Source organism: Macaca nemestrina, chromosome 10, assembly GCF_043159975.1.
Source record: "Macaca nemestrina isolate mMacNem1 chromosome 10, mMacNem.hap1, whole genome shotgun sequence".
Classification (NCBI taxonomy): Eukaryota; Metazoa; Chordata; class Mammalia; order Primates; family Cercopithecidae; genus Macaca; species Macaca nemestrina.
The window spans coordinates 79931147-79954257 of record NC_092134.1 but is presented as its reverse complement, the minus strand read 5'-3'; the positions used below and the strand labels follow the sequence as shown (position 1 = coordinate 79954257).

Sequence of the window (23111 nt, the reverse complement as noted above, 5' to 3'; positions counted from 1 at the left end):
CCGCTCACTCTAATTTCACCCACTTGGAATTCACTCGACTCTAGGCCCCATCCTCCTCCAGTGTTCCTGGATGACCCCTCATTATCATTTAAAGATTCCTCTGGACCTCCAGCCCCGCCTCAGAGTAAGACATCTCTTTCTTGACCCCTTCTCAGAACACTCATTAGAACCTTTATTTATTTATTTATTTTTTAAAAATGTGATATCTCCCTTTCTCCAAGGTCACAAGATTTCCCTTAGCCCAGTGGTTGTGCGACTTTGGGGGAGGAGGCAATGGGGCTCTAGGACTAAAAAATTTGCGTCTGCTCAACACCCAGATCAGTTGATTAGTCTTAGGCGGCCAAAATTCACTCTTGCTTTCTTCAGCTGAGAGACCCAAGACTCATGGCAGAGGGAACGAGACCACCAGGTGCCTAGTCCTTCTAATCCTGTCGCCCCACACCACAGCCTGATTATCAGGCCCCAGAGATTTCCTTGCCAGTTAGAGAGGTTGACTAGAACCGTTCTAAAAAGGTTTTACAAAAGAAGCAAAACCTGAAGGGAGGTGAAGGACAACCTAGGAAGAGGAAGCAAGTTCTGTGTCACGGAGGCCCAAGGGCCAGGGGCTTAGGCTGTGGGTTGAGGGGACTGTCTGAGACTGACTTGGATCTGCACCAGCTCCAGAGCCCTGCGTAGACAGACATCGGTCCCCTCCGGCGTCTAGGTAAAGCCCACCCTCTCAGACCTCAAAGAGCCCGGATCCTACAGCAACCTCTCCGGACCAATCACAACCTTCCTTCACCAAGGGGGCGGGGTCAGGGGGCTGACTTTTCCTTGTCCCCGCCCCTTTGGTCGAAGTAACCAATTCCAATGTGCCTAGAGGAAGTAAACGCAATGGGAGTAACCAATGACAACATGAAGCTTCTCGTGCGTGCTTGACCCTGCCCCTCCAGCTGCGGCAAAGATGGCGCGCGGGCTCCTGGGTTCTGTAGTTTTCTCGGGATCCAAAAGGCTCCGTGCCCAAGTGAGTCCTTACCGCCCCGCTACCCAGCGGCTTCCCCTCCGCTAGTACGCATGTCCACAGCCTCACGGCCCGGGAGAGAGGGGGCGCGGAAAGAAGGAGGCGGGACGGTATTACAAACAAAAAAATACAGCCTTCTCGAGAAGCGACTGCGGAGAGCCCGCTCCTCCCAGAAGGCGGTGCAGCCGGCCCGGGCGAGCCACGCGGAGGGTTGTGGGGCGGATAGCTCCCCTCCAGATGGAGGCTCATGAAGTAGGGTGGGCGGGGGACTCCATATCCCAGCGTGCCCCTCGGCGGGCCCTACCGGCCGCGACTCCGGGCTTGGCCCCGGCCCTAGCTCGTCGGCGGTGTATTGGGGCGCGTGGAGGCTGCAGTCACGGTGGCGCCCGCGGGGACGGAGGAGGGAATGAGTGAAGAGGAGCAAGGCTCCGGCATTACCACGGGCTGCGGGCTGCCTAGGTGAGCCGCCTCGTACCGATTCCTTCTGGGCAAAAAGCGTGGGGCCGTGCGGAGGGAGTAGCGGCGCGGCCCCAGCATGCACCTGGCCTGAGGGTTGTTCCCGGCAAGCACTGGGGCAGTGGGCAGTGGTTCCCGGCGTGCACCGGGGCAGTGGCTGCTGCCTTCAGCTCTAAATAGTTTGGGGTTGGCCCGGTTCCCAGACTGCACTGGAACACTGGGCTTTATGCCCCCACATTCAGTGCATTTGGTGGGTACTGGGTTCCTGGCTTGCACTGTGTCAGGGGGTATGCACTTTCAACCTGCGTGGGGCACAGGATCGTGCCCACCTTAACTGAGGCAGGAGCAGTGCATTCTTCCCCCCTTGCTTTGAGGTAGTGGGCCCTACTCTTCCAGCCTGCACCTACACTTGGAACCCAGCCAATGGATGCTAGACTGCCTGGGGTTCCTTGGACCCTATGTCCCCCATAATGTGCCTAGGTCTGGTATGGAAGTGCTTGGCCAGGTGGGTGCAGAGAGGGGAGGTGTGATATGGGTCTGTGCCCCTTCCCCCAGTATAGAGCAAATGCTGGCCGCCAACCCAGGCAAGACCCCGATCAGCCTTCTGCAGGAGTATGGGACCAGAATAGGGAAGACGCCTGTGTACGACCTTCTCAAAGCCGAGGGCCAAGCCCACCAGCCTAATTTCACCTTCCGGGTCACCGTTGGCGACACCAGCTGCACTGGTGAGGAAGGCTTGGGCAGCCTGGCTGGGGTGTGCATTTGCAGGTCCCCATGGCTTTGTTTCTTGGAGTCTCTTTCTTCACAGTCCTTTTCTTCAAGGCCAGTGAGGGAAGGAGAGATTTCAGGGGAAAAGCTACTGACTGGATTGGGAGAACAGGGCTGTGAGAAGGTGGGTAGGACGTGGGAGAGTTAGAGGATCGATCAGGACTGCCACATCACCCTAGAGGAAAAGGAAGCGAAGATAACTGAAATCCCAGTGGAGTATTTGGGGGAGTGAGTGCCTGGCATGCTGGGCTCTGTTCCCGGTGCTTAACCAAATTCCCATTTAATTTTAAACCTCAGTCTAACCAGTGATGTAGGTGGCAGTATCCCCCCCCACTCCTCCCCCCGCCCGCCCATGTTGAATATGAGGAAACTGAGTATTTGAGATAGTAAATGGCTGGTGCATGGTCACATGCCTAGTGTGTGGCGGAGTGGGGCTTTTACTCCAGAGCCTACCCTCTCTTATTCCAGCTCTCTGTTTTTATTGAGGGAAAAGAAAGTGCTTTGCAAAGGAAATTAAAGCATTTGAGTTCAGAAGTCCACCCAAGGCGTTTGAGCTCAGAAGTCCTGCTTGGCATGGCTTAATTCTGGAAGCTAATGGAAAGATAAGGGCTCTTCCTTCTAGCAATTAGTGAAACACTTCCAGTCTTCAGCAGGGGGTGGTTGGTCAGAAGGGGCTTGATGGATTCCCACTGGCTCTGAGGAGAGAGGCTGTGGGATGCTGGTTTCTCTCCCATCCTTCCAGTGACCTCCAGTATTGCCCATGCCCCCTCTCTCAGGTCAGGGCCCCAGCAAGAAGGCAGCCAAGCACAAGGCAGCTGAGGTGGCCCTCAAACACCTCAAAGGGGGGAGCATGCTGGAGCCGGCCCTGGAGGACAGCAGGTGAGGGAGGAACCGAGGCATCCCAGAAGCCCTTCAAGGAACCCAGGCCCTGCACCACCCCCTCTGCCACCAGGCCTGGCCAGGTGACACTTAGCCACCCTGACCTGGCCTCTTCCTGAGAGTCCCTCTGGACCTGAACAGGGTCTTCCAGGGCGTCTGCTGCTATGAAGAATTCTTGGGGTGGAGGGGTTGGTTAGCCCCATAGAGGGGTTGTGGCAGTAGTTTGGGACCTGGGTTAGGGAGGGAGAGGGGTGGAGGCTGAGGCTAAAGGGAGTTGCTCCCCAACATACCTCCTTGTTCTAGCAAGATGTCCTTCCTTCACGCGCAGGTTGGAGTTTGTTGCTCCTCTGGTTCTTTGGTACAAAGAGAACCTCTTTTCTCAGTCTTTTTGCCGGTGTTTGGCGGCAAAGGATCCCAGGAGGAAGCTGTTGGTTGAGCCTCCCTGATTCTTTGGCTCAATTTGGAAGTTCTCTTAGGGGATCGGGAGGTCAGGAGGACGTGGGTCCCCCACCCCTCTCTTCCCCCTATACATGGGTGTGAATCAAAGGCCCCCTTCCCCTCGGGAAGTTCTTTTTCTCCCCTAGACTCTTCACTGCCTGAGGACATTCCGATTTTTACTGCTGCAGCAGCTGCTACCCCAGTTCCATCTGTTGTCCTAACCAGGTATCTGTGTTCCCTGACTGCCTGAGGTGGGTGGAGGAAGGGGTTCTGGTTTTTGGCTCCTCAGTCTTTGGACCCAGGCTGGTCAGGCATGAGGAAGTCTGAGAATAAACAGAATGGAATAGTTGGGAACCAGAACTTGAAGAAATCACAGCAGCTGGGGTAAGCTCTTGGGACAGAAGGTCATTTGTGATTTTCAGATAGCCTTATGGATGATGTTCGACCATATTTAAGGGTCTCGCAGGCCCCATTTTCTTCTGGGTTGACCACATGTCAGTTCTGTGTTTGAGGCCCATCAGGCACTTCTGGGACTGGAAATACAGCTCTTCTCCCACTGTCCCGGCTTGGATGATATACAAGTGTTCCAGATTGGAAATGGGCTGGGGCCTGGAGAAGGCCTCCCTTGAGTGGGAGGGGGAAGGAAGCCGGCTAGAGCAGGAGGGAGCAGGCTCGATGTGTGAACAGACAGCTGCCTGCCCGGTGGGAATCAGGAGATGGTAGTCAGGAATCTAAAGTAGTGGTTAGGCTTGGAGCTCATGGGCAGGCTCAGATGGAACCCTTCACCTCAACTTTGGCCCTGTGCCCTTTTTCCTTCAGGAGCCCCCCCATGGAACTGCAGCCCCCTGTCTCCCCTCAGCAGTCTGAGTGCAATCCCGTTGGTGCTCTGCAGGTGTGCTCCATCCTCATTTCGCATGCATGCCTGTCTTCCTTTGAGTCAGGGGCCATGAGGGAAGGTTATGTGTGTTTGGGGGTGGGGGCGGTTCCCTGTACTGAGGCCCTTTCCACCCCCCTCTCTCCTTCCTCTCACCTAGAGTCTGAGGCTCCTGCGTGGGGACCAGCGTGGGTGTGAGAAGCCTTTTTTCACTCAGCCTCATGCACCCTGTGTCTCCCTTCCAAGGAGCTGGTGGTGCAGAAAGGCTGGCGGTTGCCAGAGTACACAGTGACCCAGGAGTCCGGACCAGCCCACCGCAAAGAATTCACCATGACCTGCCGAGTGGAGCGTTTCATTGAGATTGGTAACCGGGCAGGAGGGGGTTCTCACAGCTCCTCTCCCGCAGCACTCTGGCCCCAGCCCCAGAGCAGCTCCTAGCCTCACTCTGCTACACCCCCTGCTCTCTTAGCTTTACAGTCCCTGGCTCAGCCCCTTCCTTTTAGCTTCTTGGCACCCTATCTGTCCCCTTCTTCCTGGCCGACCAGGTTCTCAGGTGCACGGGCAGGTCCTGAGTTCCCCTTTCCAGTTGACATTCTGGGGGGACCCTTAATCCAAGTATGACCTGGGTGAAAGCACTGGGTCTGTGGGGAATCATAATCCAGCAGCCCTCTCTCCACATGCAGGGAGTGGCACTTCCAAAAAATTGGCAAAGCGGAATGCGGCGGCCAAAATGCTGCTTCGAGTGCACACGGTGCCTCTGGATGCCCGGGATGGCAATGAGGTGGAGCCTGATGATGACCACTTCTCCATTGTGAGTGGCTCATGTGGGCTGGGCACCGTGGCCCATCCTCCATGCCAGGGCAGGGCTCCAGGGACTTGGGTCTGTGACTCAGCAGTGAGCCTCTCTGGGTCCTAGGCCTGCTTCTGCCACACTTTTCCTACCAGACCCAGGGTTCCTGGGGCCGACTCAGCCTTGACTGTAGGCCCGCTCTGTAGCTCTGTTACTGGGATGAGGAGGGATGCTTGGCTATCTGGCCCAGGACCTGGTAGTTAGAAGGGGCCACCCAGGGATTGAGTGGGGGGAGGCAAGCTGGAGGAAGCATTCTTTGTTCTTCTCCTTTGACGTTGAATATTTCAATGCCTGGGTCCCACAGTCTCTCGCTTCATCTTTCTCACTGTTCCCATCTTGACAGGGTGTGGGCTCCCGCCTGGATGGTCTTCGAAACCGGGGCCCAGGTTGCACCTGGGATTCTCTACGAAATTCAGTGGGAGAGAAGATCCTGTCCCTCCGCAGTTGCTCCCTGGGCTCCCTGGGTGCCCTGGGCCCTGCCTGCTGCCGTGTCCTCAGTGAGCTCTCTGAGGAGCAGGCCTTCCATGTCAGCTACCTGGATATTGGTATGGCTAGCTGAGGAGTGAGCCAGGGGATGGTGGGGGCTGGACTGGAGCAAGTAGAAGGGGGTGATGATGACGTGAACGCACCCCTCCCCAGGGCTACCTCCCCACCCAACATTGCCTCCCTCCTCTCTCTTGCTCTCCAGAGGAACTGAGCCTGAGTGGACTCTGCCAGTGCCTGGTGGAACTGTCCACCCAGCCGGCCACTGTGTGTCATGGCTCTGCAACCACCAGGGAGGCAGCCCGTGGTGAGGCTGCCCGCCGTGCCCTGCAGTACCTCAAGATCATGGCAGGCAGCAAGTGAAGCCCCAGCTGGACTCATGGATGTGCACCCTTTGCTCCCTGCTCTTTCTGCCTCTGGGCTCATGTATCTGCGCAGCTCTGGTACCCTCTGTGGGTACCATCTCTACCTCTGACACAGACTGCCTGCCTTGAGGCTGAGAAGGCACAGGGCAAGGAGCCAAGGACCACAGGGCCTCAGCCAGCCCAGGATTCGTCCTCATTTTATTGGTGATGATGAATGGGAATGAAATCGGGGCTGTCTACTAGAGCCTGGAATAAATATGCTGCTTTGTAGATTTTTAAGCCCTTCTCTCGTTTCCTGAGCAGTGTGGATAGCAGAGGAGGTCACCACATGACTTTTGTGTGCCTTCCCTGAGCTCCTGTTCCAGCCATTCTCATGTTTTCCTTTCTGGTGGGAGGAGGCTGGGTGCAGTGGCCTCCTGGAATGTTGTCGGCTGCCTTGTTGGAGGGCTGGGTTTGGTGGAGAGGGAAGGGCAGTGGTTCTCGCTCTTGGGCTTCCATCCAGCCCTGTAAAGTTTCACACAGACACACATGGATTCAGAAGCCAGACAACTTTATTTGGGGGGCAAATATTGACACTTTTGGGTGTGGGCCTTGCATGCAAACATATCAAGGGATGACATGTCACTTCTTCCCAAAGCGTTGAGGGGCAGCCAGGCTCCAGAACTCGGAATTCAGCCCCTCTCCAGCCCGGGGACTCAGCCGTTCATTGCTCCAGGATCCCCGGGTATTTCTGCCAAACCTTAGGAAAGATTTGTCCTCAGGTCCCTGCAGTCTCTCTTCTCTAGCCCCCTTCCTTCTCCTCGTCCTCTGTCTCCTGCCCTTTCTACCCCCAACCCCTGCCATGCTTGTGTCCCTTTCAGACTCACCTCTGGGGCTGAAACAGGAAGGCTTGGCTCCGGCCAGGTCTCTCCATTGCCTGGAGCAGGTAGCGCAACAGTGACCCAGAGGTCTGGGCATCCTGTGGCGGGAGGGGTTCACTGTCTTCCTCCTGTGCCAAGGGGGTATCAGGGAAGGAAGATGGGCAAATACCCTGGACGTGTAAGTCACAAGGGGAAGGGACTGGCTTCCAGGGGCAAGGGGTAGGAGGCTGCAGAACCATTTCCTCAGATTTGAGGACCTAATGGCAACCTTGGCAGCCAGAGAAAGTATCAGAACCTAGAGCACAAGTCTTAACCGAGGTAGAGGCAATGGTGATATGGGGATAGGACACACACTCACCGCGGGGAGCTGGTGGTCTTGCTGGCCTCCTGGCCCTTCAGCACAGCCCTGGTCTATTAACAGCAGCAGCACCAGCAGTGCAGCAGTCTGCCTAGAATCCATGCTGCCATCCACCCTCCTACAGCCACCCCAGCCTCTTATACCTGCTGTCCCCCCCACCCCCAGCCTCACAGTAGCCTTAGGGGAATCTAGAGCAGGCAAATGGAAATGCAGGGCTCATTAGGAGCCGCCTGGGATCTCCTCCCATGGCACCCCCAGGACTTCATGCTCTCAGCCTCCTGCCCCAGGCCCCTAAGCCTGGAGTTATAGACTTTATTAGATGCATAAATCCTGTCTCCAGAGCTCAAGAAGCGTCATTAGTTGCAGACGATTTGTCAGAGCTAGGCCCTGGGGAGCCTTACAAGAACCCCTAATCCCTCAACAGGTTGGAGAGCTTCAGTTTATCACTTCCCCTCTTTCCTAACTTGTAGACTAAAGCACAAGAAACTCATGTCAGGATTAGTTAAGTAGGATGTCCTGGAGTGGAAGAGGAGTAGGAAGATCCAGGGTCAGAGTCTGTCAGGATGACCAGGCAGGGCCACACAGCCTGTCCTCTGCTTGTGTGCCTCTTGGAGGCTACTCAGATTTGCCTGTGGATAAAAAATATATTCAACTTCATGATGGTGCAGAGAATTTAACTTTTCTTTTTTTTCTTTTTGAGACAGAGTTTCGCTCTTTTTGCCCAGGCTGGAGTGCAGTGGCGCGGTCTCGGCTCACTGCAACCTCTGGCTCCCGGGTTCAAGCGATTCTCCTGCCTCAGCCTCCCAAGTAGCTGGGACTACACAGGTGTGAACCACCATGCCCAACTTGTATCTTTTTTTTTTTTAATTAAAAAAAATTTTTTTTGGCCGGTGCAGTGGCTTGCACCTGTAACCCCAGCACTTTGGGAGACCGAGGTGGGTGGATCACTTCAGGTCAGGAGTTCGAGACCAGCCTGGCCAACATGGTGAAACCCTGTCTCTATAAAAATACAAAAATTAGCTGGGGGTGGTGGCAGTCACCTGTAATCCCAGCTACTCAGGAGGCTGAGGCAGGAGAATCGCTTGAACCCGGGAGTCAGAGGTTGCAGCGAGCTGAGATGGCACCACTACACTCCAGCCTGGGCAAAAAGAGAGAAACTCTGTCTCAAAAAAAAAGAAAAACTATTAAGATATAGAAGGAGGCTACAGGGTTTTGGAGCCCACTGAATGGGTGTGGCTTCAAATCTTTGCAGACAGAGCCCCATCTTCACTAGAGAGCACTGCTTCGGACTGGCCTCATTGCCCTTGCTACAGAGTTGTCCTCCACAGCTGAAGCACTGCTGCCACCCTGTGGTCACAGCTCCTCACTGCCAGCTCCGGCCATTTCCTTTTCCTAGAATAGACCTCTGCAGAGGAAGTGAGGAGGGTGAGGCTCAGTGGAGGTGCTAGGGTCCAGACTCTAGGGAGTCCCAGAAAGACAGGAGCAGGCTACTATGGGGCTGGACTATCATTCTGCCCCCAACTCTGGTCACCACAGCCTCTGCCTGGCTCTGGCTCTCACATACTAGGGTAGCCTCGAATCCTGTCTTAAGAAAAATCAGAATCACTAATCCTCAGGGAGAGGCCTTCAAAGCCATATGGTGCAGGTTCCTTCTAATCCTCGAGTCCATTTCTGAGAATCCCCACCAGTGTGGGTCTCTAGCCTGTGCCGAGGAAGAGCCAAGACATAAAGGCCCTGGCCTCTGCTTGAGCAAGTTGTCTCCCGCTCTGAGCTTCAGTTTCCTCACCTAAAACATGGGCCCATTTTACAAGGAACTCCTTCCTAGGGTGTGCATTACTTCACATACTTTTTGTAATCCATTCAGTAAAACAGCTGGCATAGAACAGGTATCCTCAAAACGTTAGCTGTGATTACCTCACGTGCCCCAGTCGGGGAACTTACCGTCTCCTCAGTCTTCAGACATATTTATCCTTGTGCTGAGGGGGCTTTGGGCTTCCTGTGACTTCTACTGGGGGTCTTAGTTTGCTCCATTAAGTCTCAACAGAACGTCTCTCATATCTTTCATGTGTAAAAGCTCTTCATATTTTTGAAGACAGAGTTCATTCTTCTACTCCAGTCTTTTTTTGAGATGGAGTCTGGCTCGGTCACCCAGGCTAGAGTGCAGTGGTGCGATCTCGGCTCACCGCAACCTCTGCCTCCTGGGTTCAGGTGATTCTCCTGCCTCAGCCTCCCAAGTAGCTGGGATTATAGGCACACATCACTATGCCTGGCTAATTTTTGTGTTTTTAGTAGAGCTGGGGTTTCACCATGTTGGCCAGGCTGGTCTTGAACTCCTGGCCTCAAGCAATATACCCGCCTTGGCCTCCCAAAGTGTTGGGATGACAGGCGTGAGCCACCGCACCCGGCCCACTCCATAGTCTTTTTTGCTCAAGGGGAAGCACCCCACTCTTTAAGGCAAGGCATCTAGGAACCAACTTATCCTTTAGATATGCAGATCACAGCAGTTTGGATCTGGATGCTCCAGATACCGTATTTCTATTAATGCAGACTAAGCCAGGGTAAACCTTTTTGTAAGCTTTGTCTCATGGTTGGTCCCAAGCATAGAACCTGACATTCATCATCATGGCATCTTGTAGTTTTACTTCTTTTTTGAGATGGAGTTTTGCTCTTGTTGCCCAGGCTGAAGTGCAATGGCTTGATCTCGGCTCATTGCAACCTCTGCCTCCCAGGTTCAAGTGATTCTCCTGCCTTAACCTCCCGAGTAGCTGGGATTACAGGCATGCGCCACCGCACCTACCTAGTTTTGTATTTTTAGTAGAGATGGGGTTTCTCCATGTTGGTCAAGCTGGTCTTGAACTCCCGACCTCAGGTGATCCGCCGCTTGGGACTCCCAAAGTGTTGAGATTACAGGTATGAGCCACTGCGCCCGGCCAGTTTACCACTTCTTAAAACGGAGTATCAAGGACATGGGAAGATGGCTCTTCTGTGGGCAGTAGCTGCTGCATCCCAGCATGATCCTTGTCTGCTCCTATCTGACAGAGGTCCAGAGAAGCAGCAGTGTGAGGGTGGATGGGACACTGCAGAGCTGGCTCTGGGTCAGACAGAACTCAGTTGTAATCCTAGCTCTTGAACGTCACTGTGTGACTTGGCTAAACCTCAATTCATCATCAATAAAATGAAGCGACTATTCCTGTTATCATGAGGTGAACAGTAAAGCAATCTACCATTCCATGTAGCATAGGGCAGACACTCCATGTTTACCATCCTGCTGCTTCTAGTATTTCTTTAAACATCAATTACAAGTGGCTCCGGGATGAGCTGCATTCAGAAAGAGGCTGGTCTAGGGGGCTTCCTGTGTCTAGGATGGAGGTGACTGGTCTCCTTTGAAGTTGGAATGGGTTGATTCCTCTAATTTGGTAAACTGCCCAGTTTTCAGAGTGCATTCCCACCTCCAAAACCTCATAATCTGGGCTTTGGTATTTGGCTTTTAGCAATTTCCTCTCTTACCCTTATCTGGACCCCCATGTGCTCTTGGCCACAACACAGTGAAGACCACCACTGCCTTTCCTGCTCTCCTCAGGAGGCACAGGCTATTTGTGTCAAGTGTCTACCAAACCCCAGCCACAGATAGCTTCTTAAATCACTTCTCTCCTACTGGGAAACTCCAGAGACACCTGCTATCTCTTTTGTCAAATTCTTCAGCCTGGCTCATTGTTCTCATTTGTGATGTTAATTATAAAGGAATATACAGATGCAATAAATTATCTGTGATTTCCCTACACGTCTTCCTGATTCCCATAGTCTCTGAGCATTACCTGTTTTTCTTGTGAACTCTTACCTGCTTCTTTTTTTTTGTTTGTTTTGAGATGGAGTTTCACTCTTGTTGCCCAGGCTGGAGTGCAATGGCGTGATCTCAGCTCACTGCAACCTCTGCCTCCCAGGTTCAAGCAATTCTCCTGCCTCAGCCTCCTGAGTAGCTGGGACTTACAGGCATGTGCCACCACGCCTGGCTAATTTTTGTATTTTTAGTAGAGACGGGGTTTCTCCATGTTGGCCAGGCTGGTCTTGAATTCCTGATCTCAGGTGATCAACCCGCCTCAGCCTCCCAAAGTGCTGGGATTACAGGCATGAGCCACCATGCCTGGTTTTCTTACCTGCTTCTAAATAAACTCTGCCCCTCATTTCCAGACCAGCCTCCTCCTTACCATAGAAAGCTATACTTTCTGTCTTTGTGTGTGTGCTTCCTGGTCACAATGGCAACCATTTTTTTTTTTTTTTTTTTTTTTGAGACTGAGTCTGGCTCTGTCGCCCAGGCTGGAGTGCAGTGGCCGGATCTCAGCTCACTGCAAGCTCCGCCTCCCGGGTTTACGCCATTCTCCTGCCTCAGCCTCCGGAGTAGCTGGGACCACAGGCGCCCGCCACCTCGCCCGGCTAGTTTTTTGTATTTTTTAGTAGAGACGGGGTTTCACTGTGTTAGCCAGGATGGTCTCGAACTCCTGACCTCGTGATCCGCCCATCTCGGCCTCCCAAAGTGCTGGGATTACAGGCTTGAGCCACCGCGCCCGGCCGGCAACTTTTTTTTAATGGTTGGGTGGGGGTTGGCAACAAAACACTGAAAAGTAAAAGGCCATTTGCCATCAGCAACTCTCCCACCCACCATCCACATAAAGCACATACTAAGTTTCCTGGTGAGTGCTTGCTGCCAGGATGCCAAGGGCCTTTGTCTCCAAGGCAGTCCACAGGAGCTTTGTCCCGGGCCTTCTGTCATACTTTGTAATTTATAGAAATCATCCACCTTCTATAGGCTGTGTCTCCCCTGCATAAAAAGACAAGAATCCCTGTTCCTTCTGTCCTAAGAAATGGGGGAGTGAGGAAGATGACAGACGCGAAAGGCCAGTGACCTCCCAGAAGAGTGGACAATGGGGCCTGTGGATAGAGGAGTGAAGCATCAGACATAACAGTGGTTCACTTGATAGTTTAATGTTATATTTGCAGCATAAATAAGGCACAATATATGCCACGGCAAGGAAGGGAGGGAGAGGGCATGGCTGGGGGGATAACTGCTAAGTGGCAAGGGGGAAAAGACAGTATGGTTAGGGAGAATAGAGCGAAGCCCCTGCCTCAGCCCCGTCCCGGGAGATTGTGAGAACCAGCTCACAGGGATCATGCTGAATCAGGTGGAGGGGAAAAGGGAAAAGACAGTTTTGTAACAAAAAACAAAATAGCCTGTAGCACTGCATCCTCCTACCTGTCAAAGGCCACCACTGGGCACTGGGGAGACCCAGACCGAGTTCCTTGATAAGATGGAGAGGTGTTGCTACACGTCAAAAATATATAGATGATCAGAGATATAATCATAGATACACACTGCTTCCTTTTCAATAGATACTATGTTAGGATGTGGCAGCCTCCACTCTTGGGGCTGGAGGCTCATCTCCTCCCTGCCTGAAAGGTGTGTGTGTTGTGCGGGGAGGAACGGGACAGCTGAAGCTCTGGCTGGTCCTTACTGTAACAGAGAACATGGAGTGACCAGTCTGCAAGGGAATATGGGACAACTCCTGTCCAGACCAATGCATGGTTTTAAGAATACGACTAGAAAGAAGACAAATCTAGATTTTGAGATCAGTGATATGATGGGGATTACTTTAATGGGAATGGAGGAAGAGACTGAAAGAAATGGAAGAATGTTAGTGCAAAGGCAAAATATGTATTTGAAATATCCTCCACACCTGTAATACTTTCCCAGCTTATCCCTAAGAAATGGTTCTCAACCTTTAGTGTGCATTAGAATCACTTGGAGTGCTTTTAAATCCTGCCCCCAGAGTCTGTGATTCAATAGGTCTGGGATGGGGCCTGAGAATGTGTATTTCTAACAAGTTCCCAGATATTGTGGCACTGATGTTGCTGGTCCTGGACCATATTCTGGGAACCACTGCCCTAAGGTAAAGTCAGTGAAACTATTGCTCATAGCCACTTCTTACAGCTAAAACATCACTCACCAGTAGCTACTGCTGGTGAGATATCTCTGTGCTATTAGCCCCCCCATTAAAAAAATAAACCTTAGTAGCTATGATACAAACCTACATCTACAAAGGACATAAGCTCCTTTAACCTGCCCTACTCTCCCCAGCCTTTTCTCATTCTGGGGTAAGACTTTACCCCAAAGAGAGACAACTCAACTGGTGCAGAGAGTGGTAATGGTGGCTAGCAGCCACCTATGCTCATTCCTGCTGGGTAACCACCTTGGTATGGGGTGGGGGAATTTATGTCTGTATGCACATTTGTGTGTACAAACAGACACAGAGAAATCAGTCCTGTACTATGAGAGGGATGACTAGAGTTGTGGGAGGCTATAGTGGGGTGGAGGGAGTCCTTTAATCTGCCTTAGGATCCCCACCTTTCCTGTTCTGCCAAACACCCCCACCCCCGTCAAACATTAAGTCTAAAGAAAGCAGAAAGAGCATATCAACAAGGCATATGTGATATAGCTAGGAAGACTGGAATCTAAACAGACTGGTTATGAAATTAAAAAAAATAACATATTTCCTTCCTGTGTATACAATGTACAATATTAATGAAAAATTAATGATTTGGGGATGGGAAGAAAGTTATGAAAAAAGGAGAAAACTGGTGGGGATAGCTGTCTCAGGGGCTGGCACCTTTAAGGAGCCTCTCAGTGTGGAGCAGGGGAGCCCCAGAAACCACAGGAAGAATTTTTTTGGTGTCTGCTTGGTGGTTCAGGCTGTATATAGAGCATGGTTGGGGTTAAGCACTCTCCATCTATCAGGATGGGTGGTGCTAGAGGGCAGTGAATCAAGAAAGGAGCCAAAACCAACGGAACAGGGATAGAGAAGTGAGCAAGAGGAGGTTCAGTTTGCCCAGTCCCTCTTTAACCACTACTTAGAGTACATGGTCTAATGCTTGGGGCCAAGGAGGCAGGTGAAGGCCAAGGAAGTCAGATTTGGGGTGCATAAACAGCAGCAAAAGAGTAAGTAAAGGGGGCATGACTTTTTTTTTTGTGGCCTCTCTAGTAGTGTGGGAGGCTTTCTCAGACTTTTCAACTCTAAGCAAGCTTTCTGTTAGGGGAATGGGGCAGAAAGTGAGCAGACCAGAAGACCTGGTTCTGTCCCCTTCCTCTGTGGCCTTGGGTACGTGGCAGCTAGCTAGAGTGCCTGTGTATTGAGCACTCACATTGGAGTGGGGTGGGAAGTCTGAGTCCTGTATTCACGTGAATGAATTCAGGACACCCACCATACACTCAGCTCCTTTCTGAAAGTGTCCTCCCTTAGGCCTCTAGGAAGGCCATGGACTTTAGGAAGGGCCAAGTGACACCTTCCATGATGTTTGGTTCTGGTCCGGATGGATCTGGCTGGTAGCAATAATAAGGTAAGTGATGTTACCTTTGACTATTAGAGAAGTTTCAGGGTAGGCAATTGTTCTGCCTCCTTAGTGAGACTGAGAACCAACTCAGGAACTATCTAGGGGGGGGTTCTGACCTGCTACTTCCTTAATTCAGTGCCATTTTGTTACTGTGGTTCTGGCAGTGCTCCTCATTGAGGTCCCGTATACATCTTCCCACTGATAAAAATGAAGTTAGGACTAGATAATTAGTCATGGGGGCTAAGAAATAAAAAAGACCCTCTACATAAATTAGTCACCCAACACAGGGACAGACTGGCAGGACATGTATGCAGTGACAAATTAATCCTTAACTGTAAAAACACTTGACTGAAGGCAGAAGAAAAATAGTCAAGAGTCTTAGGAAAGCTCCTTAGGAGCCATAAACTCAGTCAAGCTTTAGGGCAAGGCTGCTACTGGGAAATCAAGACAATAAAAAACGAAACAAAAGCAGGAGAAAATCCCAGGGAGCAGCCGGCTAAAGGGGAAGTCCTGAGCACAAGTTATGGCTGTGAATTTTTAAAGGCAAAAGTGAAGTCCCTGGATGTGGTAACCTGCATCCTGACCATCTGCCATAACATTTGCTAGTCTGAATCACTTCAGGGCCTATTCCTGTTGGGTACCTGGTGGTAGAAGATGAGAAAACCATGTTTTCTCTCCTTTTTCTTTAGGGGTGTGGCCTGTTCAGCACCAGCTCTGAAAAGCAGGAGGGGAAATTTAAAACAAATGCAGCAGAACCTGCTACCTGACTGGTTCACTAGGATAGGATATCACTTTAAGGAAATGGGAATCTTGTAGCTTAAAACATTTTCTCATTCCCCTGTGACAGTGAATTTTGGAGGCAAAATAAGAAAGGAAGCTGGCAGTTATTTTGTATGTTTAAGATGGAGGTAGGAAAGATGGAGAGAAGGACATTCTTGGCTTGCACAGATGGCAGTAAGTGGCTCTGGGACAACTGGAAGGGTTTCATACGGAAAGGCAATTAAAGCTGACCTATCTATCCACAGGCCTCTGGCTTTGAATTGCTTCCTATGGTCCTGGTAGAAACTGCATAGTTCAGAGCCCAGGGGAGATGAGAAACCTTAATGTGGAAGAAACAGGGACAAGAGAGATGAACTGCTCCCTCTGCAACCCAACTCTTCAAAGAATGGTTGAGAGCAATAGTCATCAATTTCCCAGGCCAGACCCTGGGGTCCTTTGCTGGGGGGCCAGTTCTGTACTTTCCCTCTTCCCTTCCTCCCTCCTTTCAATCTTGTACTCAAGTAAACCCACTCAGGACCTTGGCTATGATGCTTCAAGATCCTGGAGCACTGCATGTAAGGGGAAGAGAGCAGAAATGGGTTGAAGAAACTCTGGAGGACCTGGAAGACCTAGTGGCTAAGCTAGGAACCTGGTGAAAGACAAAGAAGATAGTCCAGATGGTGATGGGCACTTATGAACAGAAGACTCTAGCTCAGAAAAGCAGACAGATGTGTGAGGGGGAGAGATGGGGTAGAGCAAGGGAACTCGAGAGTCCCCTACATGACAGCCTCCAGGAGGGCTGTGTCTGAAGTAGTTATAGAAGAGAGACGGGGGGGGTGGGGAGCGGGTAACCTTGACAGGGGAATGAAGAGGGAGAGGCAGGAGCAGAAAGATGACCAAAGATGACAATATGTACGCTTTGGCCAGTAAACTCTTATAAAACATAAAGGAATCAACTAATCCCTAACCTGATGGACCAAGCTTTGAAATATTTTGTTCCTGTCTGCCCTGATGATTAAAACTGAAGAAGGAGGGAGGGGAGGAGACAGAATCAGCCAGTCAGATTCTGGGCCCTTCCCTTTTCACTACCAAGCAATCTTTAATAATAAGGCCACAAAACGAGGTTGCCAAGGCCTAGTGGGGTGGTGGGAAAGACCCCACCACTACACTAGATAAAGTCAAGCAACAAAATGAGGTACCCAAATAGCTCTGGAAATAGATGAAAAAGAATTAGAACTCTTGAGAGTTTCTTTCTTTTTGCTTTTTTTTTTTTTTTGGTGGCAGGTAGGGAGAAGGAATAAAGCTTATGGAAGAACTGGAAAATACTGCTACTTCATACATCAAAAGTAACCTTATATTCTCCGTAAGTGAATGTTTTAACTAGAATTAAGGAAGGGGAAAAAGGAAACAGGGGTAAATAAGCAGCTATGGGAGACAGAGTCCTGAGTCCATGGGGTGGCTGGGGCTGGGTCAGTGAGTGATATGAAATCAAATCTAGCCTCCCTCTATCTGGCAGGAAGTGGCATGCTAGTAAGGAACAAAAAGGTAACAGCCACAGCTTAGTGGGAAGAGAGGGAACTGAGAAACCCCAAACCTAGAACTGCCAAGGGTTAGTGTTAAAAGAGACAGATACACGTGCATGGGGCAAGGGTGATTGTTCGGACCATCTGGAAAGGCCTTTGGCTGTGGGTGCATCAGAAACCCCACCCTTGGGGGATGATCTATGAGGCTCTGGGGCTGGGAGGCCCCCAGCACAGGTGTCAAACGTACATGACCATGTGGCTAAAAAGCCCCATGTCTGTCCATTACTCACAACACACAGTTCCCCCTGACCCATATTGCCATGTCCAAGGCAGATGGGAGGAGATAAGATGACATCTCTCTTGGCTCTTGGGCGGGCGAGCTCTGGCTGAGGACCTCTCCACCAGAGGAGGCATCATCTGCCCGCAGACTGGGACTGTGGGGTCATGATTACATGCGATTGTATTGGCATGCTCAGTTCTGTCCTTTGGCTGGCCATCTGAGTGAGGACCGAGGTGGCCACAGCTTCAGCTGCAGAGCGAACACTGAGGCCATTGGTAGGGGCTGTTGCTGAGCTGTGCTGAATCACAGGGGCTGGAGAACCCGTTGGCTCTGAGCTTTCCTTGGGGCTTTCTGCCAGGAAGAAGGGCAAAGAGCAGAGAGCAATTGGTTAGAAAACAGAATGGGGAAAGAGGCAGGACTACCTTTTGCCATAATTCTAAAGGAGACCAAAAGGGAAATGAAACCCATCTTTTTTTGGGAAACACTTCCCAGAATCCTGGCTTCTAAGTCATAAATGGGCTAGGAAATGGGAAGTTGTAAGAAGGGAAGAACTAGGCCAAAATTAACCTATCTATCCCAATAAAATGAATCTCCAACATGTTAATTACACTGTCTGGTTTCTAGGTCTTTGCATAGTTCATTACCCAACTCTTCTTATTATTCATTACTTCCATTCTTTCTTGTTTCTAAGAGACAGGGTCTCAAGTGATCCTCCTGCCTTGGTCTCTCAAAGTGCTGGGATTATAGGCATAAGCCACTGTGCCTGGCCTTCATTTCTTCAAAGGTGATTTAAAACAGATCTCTTTTTAGCCATCCTCTTTGATTAATTCTCAGAGGAACTGAATTATTCCATTATTTTATTTAATTATTATTTTTTTCCTGAGACTGAGTCTTGCTCTGTTGCCCAGGCTAGAGTGCAGTGGTACGATCTCAGCTCACCATCTGATGGCACTGAACCTCTGCCATCCAGGTTCAAGCAATTCTCGCGCCTCAGCCTCCCCAGTAGCTGGGACTACAGGTGCACACTGCCACACACAGCTAATTTTCGTATTTTTAGTAGAGACAGGGTTTCACCATGTTGGCTAAGCTGGTCTCAAACTCCTGACCTCAAGTGATCGGCCTGCCTCGGCCTCCCAAAGTGCTGGGATTATAGGCGTGAGTCACTGTGCCAGGCCTATTCCATTATTTTTAATGTTCCTTTACCATGTAGTTGTACCACAGGTAAGTCTGATAAATATCGAGCTATAATAAAATGATATTATGAATGGCCAGTCCCTGGCCCAGGTTCAGTCAACATGTAAAACTACAAAGAAATCTTAAGACCCTCCTGACTAAAAATTAGCTAGGCATTAATGATTATAAAACATTATGACCTATGCCACTCCACCTGAAGTGATATTAACATTTGACTACCAAACACAACTACCTGAGCTACATACTCGGGTAGCTCAGTAACTCCATGGTAACTCCATGGTAACTCCATGTTGCTCATCTGTCAAATATTTTAAAAATTTTTTTAGGCCGGGCGCGGTGGCTCAAGCCTGTAATCCCAGCACTTTGGGAGGCTGAGATGGGCGGATCATGAGGTCAGGAGATCGAGACCATCCTGGCTAACCCGGTGAAACTCCGTCTCTACTAAAAAATACAAAAAACTAGCCGGGCGAGGTGGCGGGCGCCTGTAGTCCCAGCTACTCGGGAGGCTGAGGCAGGAGAATGGCGTGAACCCGGGAGGCGGAGCTTGCAGTGAGCTGAGATCCGGCCACTGCACTCCAGCCTGGGCGACAGAGCGAGACTGCGTCTCAAAAAAAAAAAAAAAAAAAAAAAAAAAAAAAAAAAATTTTTTTAGAAGGTCTCATTCTGTCATCCAGGTTGGAGGTGCCATGGCACAATCACAGCTCACAGCAGCCTTCTACTCCTGGCCTCAAGCCATCCTCCTGCTTCAGACTCCCAAATTGCTGGGATTGTAGGTATGAGTCATCATACTCAGCAAGTCAAGGAGTTTTATTAAACATCAGATAGCCTCTATAGCTGCTTAAACAGAGATATGTGGAAAAAAGGCAAACTTTCCATAGTCAGTTGTATTTCTGACACCCTGATGAATGCCTGAGTTTTCCTTTAAGATTCAAATATGGCCGGGCGTGGTGGCTCACGCCTGTAATCCCAGCACTTTGGGAGGCCGAAGCACGAGAATGGCGTGAACCTGGGAGGCGGAGCTTTCAGTGAGCCAAGATCACACCACTACACTCCAGCCTGGGCGACACAGCAAAACTCTATCTCAAAAAAAAAAAAAAAAAAATAGACTCAAATATTGCCTCCCCTGTGAAGCCATCTTTGTTACCCTCAGTACATTAACTGCTTTATTCTTTGTGTTTTCACAGTGTATATTCATCAGACATTTACTGAGCATCATCCATGTGCCAGGCATGGGTACACAGAGAAGAAAACGGGAACACAAAGCCCTTAGGAAGCTCCCAGTTCAGGGGCTCCTTGACTGGGATATCCATCCTTACCTCATCCACAGGTTTATATGACCCTATGATTCTTTCAGAGGTAGTGACAATGTCTTATTCATCATGTGTCAAGTACTTACATAATGTCTATACCACACAGCAGGAACTAAACACATCTTTGCTATAATGAATAAGTAAGGCCGGGTGTGGTGGCTCACACCTGTAATCCCAGCACTTTGGGAGGCGGAGGTGGGCAGATCACATGAAGCCAGGAGTTTGAGACTAGCCTGGGGAACATGGCAAAACCCTGTCCCTACTAAAAATACAAAAACGAGCTGGGCCTGGTGGCGCCCGCCTGTAGTCCCAGCTACTCGGGAGGCTGGGGCAGGAGAAAAAAAAAAGAATAAGTAGTTTAATGGACTAACTACGTATCAGAGTTCTTGCAAGGACTAAGTGGAAAACTGACCCTATATAGATTATATACTGATAAACAGTCCTTATCCTCTTAAGCCCATCAACAGGATTTGGTTTGTTTTTTTAGACAGAGTCTCACTCTGTCACCCAGGCTGGAGTGCAGTCGCACTATCTTGGCTCACTGCAACCTCCGCCTCCCGGGTTCAAGCTATTCTCCTGCCTCAGCTTCCCAAGTAGGTGGGACTACAGATGCACACCATCACGCCCGGCTGATTTTTTAAATTTTTTTTTTTTTTTTTTTTTTTTTGAGACGGAGTCTCACGCTGTTGCCCAGGCTGGAGTGCAGTGGCACGATCTCGGCTCACTGCAAGCTCCGCCTCCCGGGTTCCCGCCATTCTCCTGCCTCAGCCTCCCGAGTAGCTGGGACTACAGGCGCCCGCCATCGCGCCCGGCTAATTTTTTGTATTTTTAGTAGAGACGGGGTTTCACTGTGGTCTCGATCTCCTGACCTTGTGATCCGCCCGCCTCGGCCTCCCAAAGTGCTGGGATTACAGGCTTGAGCCACCGCGCCCGGCCAATTTTTAAAATTTTAATAGAGACAGGGTTTCACCGTGTTAGCCAGGATGGTCTCGATCTCCTGACCTTGTGATCCGCCTGCCTCAGCCTCTCAAAGTGTTGGGATTACAGGCGTGAGCCACTGTGCCCAGCAACAGGATTTAAAATCACTGAACTTCTTGAAACACTTTTTTATTTTGATTTACAGAATACCACATTCAGCTCTGTAGCTGGTTTTCCTCCTTACTTCCTGGTTGTTTCTTCTCAGTTTCTTGTGGCTTCTTTCTCATTTCTATGACCTGTAAATGTTGGAGTACCCCATTGTTCATTCCTGGGACTTCTCTTTTTCTATCTTCGCTGTCTCCCTTGGGAACTTCATCTAGTTTCAATGCTTTAAAAACTATAGCCAGGTGTGGTGGCTCACACATGTAATCTCAGCACTTTGGGAGGCCAAGGCGGGCAGATCCCTTGAGTCCTGGAGTTTGAGACCAGCCTGGCCAACATGGCAAAACCTCATCTCTAAAATAACAAAAAAATTAACTGGGCATGGTGGTGCACTCCTGTGGTCCCAGTTACTTAGGCTGAGGGGGCAGGATCACTTGAGAGCCTAGGAGACAGAGGTGGACCTTGCCTCCAAAAAATCCCACACCAAATAAAACCAAAACTGGCTATATGCTGCCGACTCCCAAAGTTTTATCTTCAGCCTTTCCTCTGAATTACAAATCCATATAACCAACCAACTGCTTGACATCTCCACCTATAAGCCTAATAGGCTCCTTAAACTCAGTTTGTCCAAAACTGAGTTCCTGACAGACCTCCCAAACCATTTCCCCTACACTTTACCCTATCTCAATTAATGACAACTTCATTCTTGCAGTTGCTTAAGCCAAAAACTTTGGTGCAATTTTTTATTCTTTTTGTCGTATATACCACCCCATCTGCTCTCATCACTCTGACTTCAAAATATATCCTGGATTCAACCTGTTCTCATCGCTTTCACTACCATCATCCCTTGCTTGTATTACTGTAATAGCCTCCTAAGTGGACTGTCTGCTTCTGCCCTTGTACCCCTGATGTCTCTAACAGAGGAATCCTGTACAAATGTAAGTCAGATCAGTTTTTTTTATTTGATTTTTTGAGACAGAATTTCGCTCTTGTTGCCCAGGCTGGAGTGCAATGGCGCGATCTCAGCTCACTGCAACCTCCGCTTCACAGGATCAAGTGATTCTCTTGCTTCAGCCTCCCAAGTAGCTAGGATTACAGGCATGTGCCACCACGCCCGGCTAATTTTTTGTATTTTTAGTAGAAACGGTTTCACCATGTTAGCCAGGCTGGTCTCAAACTCCCGACCTTAGGCGATCTGCCTGCCTCGGCCTCCCAAAGTGCTGGGATTAAAGGTGTGAGCCACGGCGCCCAGCCTAGTCAGATCAATTGTATCACTTTTCTGCTGAAAACCCTCTAATGGCCCCCAGTGTAGAGTAAAAGCTGAAATCCTTACCATGACTGATGAGACCCTACATGAAATGCTGCTATTACCTCTCCCACTTGGTCTTCACCTACTCTCTACACCCAACTCCAGCTGAGCCTCCTTGATGTTCCTAGATGTACCAGGTACCTTGCGACTTTGCATCTTTGCAGTTGCTGAACCTCCTCCCTATAGTACTTTTCTTCCATATAAATGCATATAGCTCCTTCACTTCCTTCAGGTCTTCATACAAAAGCCACCTAATCTAAAATTTCTGTCCTGCTGCTAACATTTCATATTACCCTTCCCTGTTTTATTTTTCTTCTAACATTTACTGTTATCTAACATGTCATATATTTTACCTATTTATCTTGTTTATTGTCTGTCTCACCCACTAAAATACAAGCTCCTCAAGGGCAGGGATTTAATCTAATTTATTTGGTTCCTTATTATATCCCCAGCATGAAAAACAGTGCCTGGCACAGAATAGACATTCCATCAATATCTGCTTAATGAATGAATGCACCCTGAAGTACATATTAAAATTAAAATTTAAATAGAGATGTTTAAAATTGGTGATAGGGTTACTCCTTTTCTATGGGAACACATCTCTGAAATAATAAAGACAGCGGAAAAAATAATTCAATATATCAAAATTTGATAGCAATAGTTCTATGAATTTAATTTGCAAAAAGAAAACTAGCATTTATTAGCTTTTATTGCCCATAAGCAAATTATTCACAGTAATTTTAACTTCAGAATTTTACGTCCTGAGCACAACTCTGTGGCCATTGCCTTCTAGCAGTATTTTATGTGTGCTCGTACATTACAAACTGAAACCAACATCAGCCTATCATTAGATAAAATATACGCTATATCCCAATGTATCATCTGTGGTTTATGTCTTTTCTAGGCCAAGACAGTATCTTTGGAGTAAGAAATACCTAGATGTGC

General features: G+C 49.7%; 3 protein-coding genes across 12 annotated transcripts in view; 1 reads left to right on the top strand and 2 right to left on the bottom strand.

The window, feature by feature from the left end:
- Positions 1–41: 41 nt before the first annotated feature.
- LOC105474271 (TARBP2 subunit of RISC loading complex) lies at positions 42–6392 on the top strand. Of its 4 annotated transcripts, none has more exons than XM_011728805.3 (9): positions 42–1459; positions 2012–2181; positions 3001–3103; positions 3671–3766; positions 4361–4433; positions 4662–4779; positions 5099–5226; positions 5609–5810; positions 5954–6392. In XM_011728805.3, exons 1-9 carry the CDS (start codon positions 1407–1409, stop codon positions 6109–6111), a joined length of 1101 nt encoding a protein of 366 aa, XP_011727107.1. In that variant the 5' UTR covers positions 42–1406; the 3' UTR covers positions 6112–6392. The 4 variants fall into 4 exon arrangements, with proteins under 4 accessions (XP_011727107.1, XP_011727109.1, XP_011727108.1 ...); XM_011728807.2 differs by having other exon boundaries at positions 45–1459; positions 2017–2181; XM_011728806.3 differs by lacking the exon at positions 42–1459 and adding an exon at positions 1583–1706.
- Positions 6393–6646: 254 nt separating this feature from the next.
- Positions 6647–7458, bottom strand: LOC105474262 (neuropeptide FF-amide peptide precursor). 2 transcript variants are annotated; one of them, XM_011728758.2, is made up of 3 exons: positions 7332–7458; positions 6980–7101; positions 6647–6852 (listed from the first exon to the last, which is right to left on the bottom strand). In XM_011728758.2, the coding sequence occupies exons 1-3, from the start codon at positions 7431–7433 to the stop codon at positions 6735–6737; spliced, it is 342 nt and encodes a 113-aa protein (XP_011727060.1). In that variant the 5' UTR covers positions 7434–7458; the 3' UTR covers positions 6647–6734. The 2 variants fall into 2 exon arrangements, with proteins under 2 accessions (XP_011727060.1, XP_070927753.1); XM_071071652.1 differs by lacking the exon at positions 7332–7458 and having other exon boundaries at positions 6980–7212.
- Positions 7459–8515: 1057 nt separating this feature from the next.
- Positions 8516–23111, bottom strand: part of LOC105474264 (cyclic AMP-dependent transcription factor ATF-7) — a 128694-nt gene continuing 114098 nt past the window's right edge. For 5 of the 6 annotated variants that reach the window (XM_011728763.3, XM_011728766.3, XM_011728764.3 and 2 more), the window contains one exon: positions 12296–17624. In XM_011728763.3, the coding sequence (XP_011727065.1) occupies positions 17407–17624 (218 nt within the window). In that variant the 3' untranslated portion in view covers positions 12296–17406. Of the gene's footprint in view, positions 12148–12295; positions 17625–23111 lie in introns of those variants that run through there. The other variant, XR_011609139.1, reaches the window with a different exon arrangement.